Source organism: Kryptolebias marmoratus, linkage group LG17, assembly GCF_001649575.2.
Source record: "Kryptolebias marmoratus isolate JLee-2015 linkage group LG17, ASM164957v2, whole genome shotgun sequence".
Taxonomy (NCBI): Eukaryota; Metazoa; Chordata; class Actinopteri; order Cyprinodontiformes; family Rivulidae; genus Kryptolebias; species Kryptolebias marmoratus.
In genome coordinates, this window is record NC_051446.1 from 27,132,884 (window position 1) to 27,140,363 (window position 7,480).

The 7,480-nt window shown below is 46.3% G+C and overlaps 1 protein-coding gene across 1 annotated transcript; it reads left to right on the plus strand.

The window, feature by feature from the left end:
- Positions 1–74: 74 nt before the first annotated feature.
- ptenb (phosphatase and tensin homolog B) lies at positions 75–7,150 on the plus strand (the record flags this gene model as incomplete). The annotated part of the gene is given in 8 exon segments (XM_017404941.2): positions 75–159; positions 494–538; positions 657–700; positions 1,864–2,102; positions 2,201–2,342; positions 2,416–2,582; positions 2,685–2,933; positions 3,090–7,150. Coding segments are annotated over 8 exon segments (1,160 nt in total), but the record flags the coding sequence as incomplete, so codon positions are not given.
- Positions 7,151–7,480: the final 330 nt, after the last annotated feature.

Sequence of the window (7,480 nt, forward strand, 5' to 3'; positions counted from 1 at the left end):
TTCTTGGTGGTTCAGTAACTGGTCTCTCGGACCGACCCGGTTCTTGGTGGTTCCGTCCTGAACCCGTGGAACAGATATTTATCCGAACATCATCGCCATGGGCTTCCCTGCGGAGCGTCTGGAGGGAGTTTACAGGAACAACATCGATGACGTGGTTCGGTGAGTCTTTAGAACCAAAACCTGACACGTTGAGCTGTGGATCTTTGCGTAGCTGATGGTTCTATTAAGGTTCTTTGGTTAGAGATTTGGTGATCCTGATTTTAATTTTGATAAATATCATCTAAACCTAGATTTTCAGGAATATTTAGATCATTTTAAATAAAATGTTATTTACAGGTTTTAAAACTCAGTAACTATAAATTTACTAAAACATGGAGACGGTTCCACAGCTTTGGAAACACTGATGGATCCAGAAATGCTCAGTTTGGACCAAGACGTTTTTCTCAAACTGAAATGCTCTAGAACCAACTAATTCATGAACTGTTTGTTTCAGATTTTTGGATTCAAAGCACAAGAATCACTATAAGATCTACAACCTGTGAGTTCTGGTTTTAGGTTTTATTGATTCTTTACAATCAGATCATTTTAGAAGAGAAATCTCTGAGTTTCTTGTTTCTGATGGTTCTAATGGTGAAAAACTGTGGTTCTCTCCTCAGGTGTGCAGAGCGACATTATGATACATCAAAGTTCAACTGTCGGGGTGAGACTTGCTCAGATCTTTGACCTGCTGAAAAACAAAAAATTTTTATTTGGTGGTTCGGGTTACACAGTCCTAACAAGGCCTGTCCCAGGTTCCTCAGTCTGAATGAGCCCTGTCCCAGGTCCAAACGAGCCCTGTGCCACGTCCCTCTGTCCTAACAAGGCCTGTGCCTGGTCCCTCAGTCCTAACAAAGCCAGTCCCAGGTTCCTTAGTACGAACCAGCTCTTTGCCAGGTCCCTCAGTCCAAACGAGCCCTGTGCCACGTCCCTCTGTCCAAACAAGGCCTGTGCCTGGTCCCTCGGACCTAACAAAGCCTGTCCCAGTATCCTCAGTCCAAACGAGGCCTGTGCCAGGTCCATCGGTCCAAATAAGGCCTGTCCCAGGTCCCTCAGTCCAAACGAGCCCTGTCCCAGTATCCTCAGTCCAAACGTGGCCTGTGCCAGGTCCCTCGGTCCTAACAAGCCCTGTGCCAGGTCCCTCGGTCCTAACAAGGCCTGTCCCAGTATCCTCAGTCCAAACGAGGCCTGTGCCAGGTCCATCGGTCCTAACAAGGCCTGTCCCAGGTCCCTCAGTCAAAACAAGGCCTGTCCCAGGTCCCTCAGTCCAAACGAGCCCTGTCCCAGTATCTTCAGTCCAAACGAGCCCTGTGCCAGGTCCCTCGGTCCTAACGAGCCCTGTGCCAGGTCCCTCGGTCCTAACGAGGCCTGTGCCAGGTCCCTCGGTCCTAACAAGGCCTGTCCCAGTATCCTCAGTCCAAATGTGGCCTGTGCCAGGTCCCTCGGTCCTAACAAGGGCTGATCTAGGTTCCTATGTCCTAACAAGGCCTGTCCCAGGTCCCTCAATTCAAATCAATTAATCAGATTTTATTTGTATAGCACATTTCAGCAGCAAGGCATTTCAAGGTACTTTACATAATTAAAATAAATAAATAAATAAATAAAATAAAAACAGCATGTGACATTGAATAAACAGTAAGAAAGAAAAAAAACATCAAAGACATCAAACCCCGCACTCTAACCCTAATTTAGCCATAAGCAACTCTAAACAGGAAATGAGGCCTGTCCTAGGTCCCTTAGTCCAAATATGAGCTGATCTAGCCTTCTTAGTCCTAACAAGGCCTGCACCGTGGTTCTCAGTCCTAACAAGTCTTCTCTGTGTTTCAGTTGCTCAGTACCCTTTCGAGGACCACAACCCGCCCCAGCTTGAGCTAATTAAGCCTTTTTGTGAGGACCTGGATCAGTGGCTGAGCGAGGACGAGCAGCATGTGGCCGCCATCCACTGCAAGGCAGGAAAAGGTCGCACCGGAGTCATGATCTGCGCCTACCTACTGCACCGAGGGAAGTTCCAGGAGGCTCAAGAGGCCCTAGACTTCTACGGAGAAGTCCGAACTCGGGACAAGAAGGTGACTGCAGATGTTAGGCTGGTTGTTTCTCTTAGTTTCTGTCTGATCCGAGTCCAGCTGGTTGAACCAGGTGTGGAACCCATATGTTTTGTGTTCAGGGCGTGACCATCCCCAGCCAGCGGCGCTATGTGATCTACTACAACTTCCTGCTGAGGAACCGGCTGCAGTACAAACCTGTGGCTCTGCTCTTCCATAAGATGATGTTTGAGACCATCCCCATGTTCACCGCAGGCACCTGCAGTAAGTCTGGGTCAGGGGTCAGAGGTCATGCAGGTGAGAACAGGTCACTCAGGTGTTGTGTTGTCTCTATCAGACCCTCAGTTTGTGGTGTACCAGCTGAAGGTGAAGATCCACACATCTAATCCTGCCCACACACGGCGAGAAGACAAGCTGATGTTCTTTGAGTTCCCTCAGCCACTTCCTGTCTGCGGAGACATCAAGGTGGAGTTCTTCCACAAACAGAACAAGATGTTGAAGAAGGTGAGGTGCTGGGTTGGTTTAACATGCTGAAAGAGTCAGAGGTCATCCTGGGAACTATTCTCAAATTACAGTGGAACGTCTGGGCTTCTTCTCTCTTTTAAGGAAAAGATGTTCCACTTCTGGATCAACACCTTCTTCATCCCAGGTCCAGAGGAGACCTTGGACACACTGGAGAATGGCAGTGCTGGGACGCTCCGGGAACTGTCTGACAGAACCCATCAGAACCCTGCAGCGGGTACGACAGGAGGTGAAACCAGTGACAGGGACTTCCTGGTTCTAAGGCTGAACAAAAACGAGTTGGACAAAGCTAACAAGGACAAAGCCAACAAGAACTTCTCCCCAAATTTTAAGGTAGAACCGAGTTCACAGTTTGTGGTCTTGTTCCATTGTCTCAGCTCTATGACCTCAGTCTGTGGTCTGTGTTCAGTCTGCCGTCTTTCTTGCTTGTCTCTTTGGGTCTAGGTTGTAGTTTTTGGTTCTGACTCTGATTCTTCCTGCTGTTTTCAGGTCAAACTGTTTTTCACCAAGACGGTGGAGGAAGGAGCCAACTGTGACACCAGCAGCACGTCAGCTTCGGTGACGCCGGACGTCAGCGACAACGAGCCGGATCACTTCCGCTACTCGGACACGACGGACTCGGACCCAGAGAACGAGCCGTTCGAGGAGGACCATCACAATCAGATCACAAAAGTCTGACACTCTGTCTGTCAGTCGTATATATGGTGTATACGTGTAGATAAACGTGCGATGTGTCTGTAAACGCCACCAGGAACGCCAGGTGGAGGTGAGCATCTGACGGACTTCAAGGGGAACCAAACCTACGGACCAAAACTGATTTGTGAACTCTGGAGTCAAGGAGCTCAGATTATTATCTGCTCGGTTCACACCTGGACAATCATGATGGGCAGCTGGGAGGGGGCGTGGCCTCGTGGTGACAAATGAATGGACAGATGGATTTGAAAAGAAAAGGAGTGAAACTTGAAACTGAACAAGCTCAGAGAAGAGTAGATTTCCCCACACTTCCTTCCTTCTGTCCTTTAGGAGGCTTGATTCTGTTTCCTGTCTTGTCGTAGCTTCAGATTTGGATCTTCTCTCTGGGCGCTGACGTATCTTTTATCAGAGCAGAAAATCCACTTCAGCTGTTTTAAATGTAATATTTTTAATTTATCAGCATTTCATACAACACGTGTCTGCTATAGTTTTAATGAGGTAAACCAGTTGAAGCTGAATGTCTGCTGATGAGGACTATTTCTGTTTTAAAACAAGAAAGCAGAATTTAATTTACGGTGTGAGGGATAAAGACATATAAATCTGTTGTCAGCTCTCAAAACAAGAACATCTGACTTTTTGTTCTTTTACGCTGGGCTTTAAAAGTTCTGACAAAGTTCTCTGGATTAGAGCAGCTTCAGGCTGGTCCAGTTTGCATTTTATGCTTCTGTCTTTTGGGTCCTCCTGACCTTTTTATGGATCCATGTCTGGATTTGGATCGTAAAGTTCTGAAGGATTTCCTGTTCTAGCACAGCGGCACACAGAGAGAAGGGACGACCTGTTTGAATGTAGAGAATTCAGGATTCTTGTCTTCTGTCCAACAGCTCGTCCTTAGGGAGGACAAAGTCCTGGTTCTGCCTGTCTGCAGAACCGTCTCTCCTCGCTGACTGTCCACAGAACAATTTTGTCTGTGTACACGAGGATTTTGTCCGTTCACGAAATGATTCCGTCTGTCCACAGGACCGTCTGTCTGCAGCTCTGTCTGTCCACAGGACCGTCTGTCTGTCCACAGGACCGTCTGTCCACAGATGGCTCAGTTTAGCCCCACCCTCACTTATAGGAACTCTGTTCTGTTGTACTCTAACTTGTATCCATCATTAAGGTAAAGAACAGTGTAACCGTTCTTTCTGCACACCAACGAAAGAAGCGCTCAGTTCTCGTTCCGGGTGGAGTTTATTAAGGAGTTCTTGGTTCTCCTGTATGCTGTTGCTGGGCTGGTTTATTTAGAACTTTATCCAGGTGGTCCTGTAAATATTCCTGACCACACTTTCTTTTCTTCGGGGTCACGTTGTGCAGACTTCAGTTTATCGATTTATCAGAACCATATAAGCTATAGATTTAGAACTTTTTGGAAGCAAAACCCAAGATTCTGGTGATGTTGGGGTCCCGAGAGCTTTACAGTAACTGGTCAGAAACAGTTGAGCAATTCTGCCAGTAGCTCCAACACCAGACTGTTAACCTTTGTCTACCAAGTTCTGGTGCTGGTGCTGGTCTGGTCCAAGTTAGAACAGGTTCCTCTGCAGAACCTGGTATATAACATGTATAGTTTTTGCTCTGTACCAACAAAGACTTGGTGTTCTGTAGCTCTTTCCCTGCCTCAGAACCAGTGCTTTAGCTGTCAGAGCTGGTTCTGAATTAGACCCAGGTCTGAACTAGCTTTGAAACCAGTCTGGGGGAGAAGAACCCTGAGGGTTTTTGGTTCCTCATCTTTTAGAAAGGATGATGATCTTATTGTCCATAGAAGATTAGTCATTTCATTTGTATTTGTTGGAATTGTCTGAGCACCAAAACATTTGCAAACTGAACCTTTAACAACAGGGGAAGTGGGTGAAGACTCACTTTGGCATCTAAGCAGGTCTGACTCTTCTGTCTGAAACAGAGAAACATCAGAGGTGCCCTGATTGGTTTCTGATGGGTTCTTATTGTGGCTCAACTGAACTCGGCACCATTTGTGTTGTTAAGTCCAGACACATTTGACAAGAGCATCTTTATTGATGGCCTGAAGGACCACCTGTCCTCAGATCTAAGGAGAGTCAAAGTTTTAGTTCATACTCCTGATTTCTGTCTTCACATTTGGTGCTAAAACTTACCGGTCCTTCCTGATTGTTATCTTGAGTGCCATGTCAAGACTCCAGGTTGTTTCTGGAGGTCCATGTTGTGAAACCTGTAGGCCTTCAGAGGCTGATCACACGGGATGCACTCTGAAACATCACCTGATAGGGTCTCAGGTAAGGCTCAGTCCAGGGGTCAGCCTGAATGCTTAGTGTGGGGGTTCAGTCCCTGTACTCAATCCAAAGCTCAGTCTGGAGGTTTGACCAAGGGTTTAGTCCGAAGGCTCAGTATAAATAATATCAACATTGTGGCCATGGAAGTTCTGAAGTTAATCTTTAACTACCAAAGGTTTTCCAGCCTCTGTTCCACATACCAATCAATCAGGGTTCTCCTTCACCTGATTTAGATTTAAAAAAGGAAAAGGAGTTTTCTGTTCAGAACCAAGGGGTACAACCTGGGGAGTAGAAGCTGAACCAGAACAATAATCAGCTCAAAAAACAAACCTGAAATAATCAGTTCAGCAGGTAAAGCTGTTGTTACGTTTGGCTCAGTTTCTCACCTGACAGAAACAATTCAAACCCAGGAACAGAACCTGTGGGGAACTTCCTGTGTGATCAGCTACATGCTAACAGCTAGCCGTGCTGGTTTGGGACCTTCAGTTCATTTTGTGAAGTTTTAGGTGCTGACAGTTCTGTCGTCCATCTGTGGTGCTTTCTAGCAGCAGCCAGCATTGGGTCAGGGCTTACCTGCAACGCTCTGCAGCTGTTGTCACACCTGAGTTTTACAGCAACACTTCCTGTTAGGTGCTGTCAGACCTGACCTCACTTCCTGTCATTGACCCGTTCAGACAGAACCAATGTGGAGAACAGTTCAGGGACGGAGTTTGACTCATTTTTCTGTTTAAGATGTTGATGAGAACGACTGCAGATGTACTTCCTGTTGGGGCAGGAAGTGGTTCTGCTGATTCTGGTGTGAACTGAACGGGCTTCAGGTGTTTGAGGTTGGGTTGGTGCTGTTTCTGGTGCTTGTCCGGTTCTGTCAACAGTAACAAACATCAGCACCTGGTGTCCACCATTGGTTCGGTTCTGCTCCGATGTTCGGGTTCAGACATTGTGACTCAATGAAAGCCGGTTCTGATGGGTTTTCCAGTGAACCCTGTTAGGTTCAGCCTATTCTGTTTACATCAAACCTGACAACATGAAGCTCCTGTTTGTTGGTTCTGTTCAGTGGCTCCGCCCTCTCGATGAAGGGGGCAGAGTCTTCATCATGTCAGTGTTTGAACAATCAGTTCTACATTTCATAATGTAATAACCTGGAGATCCAGTTCTCCAAAAAGTCCACAAGTTACGAAACATTTAATCAGAACCACCTGATTGTTTCTGGGTCGATGGGTGAAGTTCTGGTCCATAACCTGTTTACTAAGCCCCAGCTGAAGTCAGGTGACCTAAAGATTTCATTGTGTCAAAGACAAAACATTTGGTTTGTTGATCATGTCTGATTTATTTCAAGAAGAAGAAAATGACACGTTGTCACCTGTGTGATGTCATCACAGTGCTGCGGTCTGAACTCGTTCACACTCAGATGTGATTTTGTTTTATTTGTTTTTCACTCAGTAAATAAATAGTTGCTGTAATTCTGACCTGCATCGCCATGGAAACAATAAACTGACCCCTCCCCCGTTTTACTCTGCCGCTCTTTGTTTTATAAGAAAATAAAAACAGTAAAAGTGAATAAACTATTTATAAACAGCTGCAGTTTGTGTTGTATTTGTTTAAAATACAACTTCCATGATCCCTCGGGTCTGTCAGCCATCTTTATCACATCCTCCACCGAGCTCACTTCAACTTTTATTTATACAACAACAGTTCATACCGAACACAAGAGACCAGAGAACAAACACAGACTTTTAAATGATGTCAACTCTTGTGTTGTATTAAAGGCCAGCAAGTGGAAATGTGTTTTAAACAGGACCACCACAGACCCCATCACCTCCGAGGACCAGCCTGGACCTCAGGACCACCACAGACCCCATCACCTCCGAGGACCAGCCTGGACCTCAGGACCACCACAGACCCCAT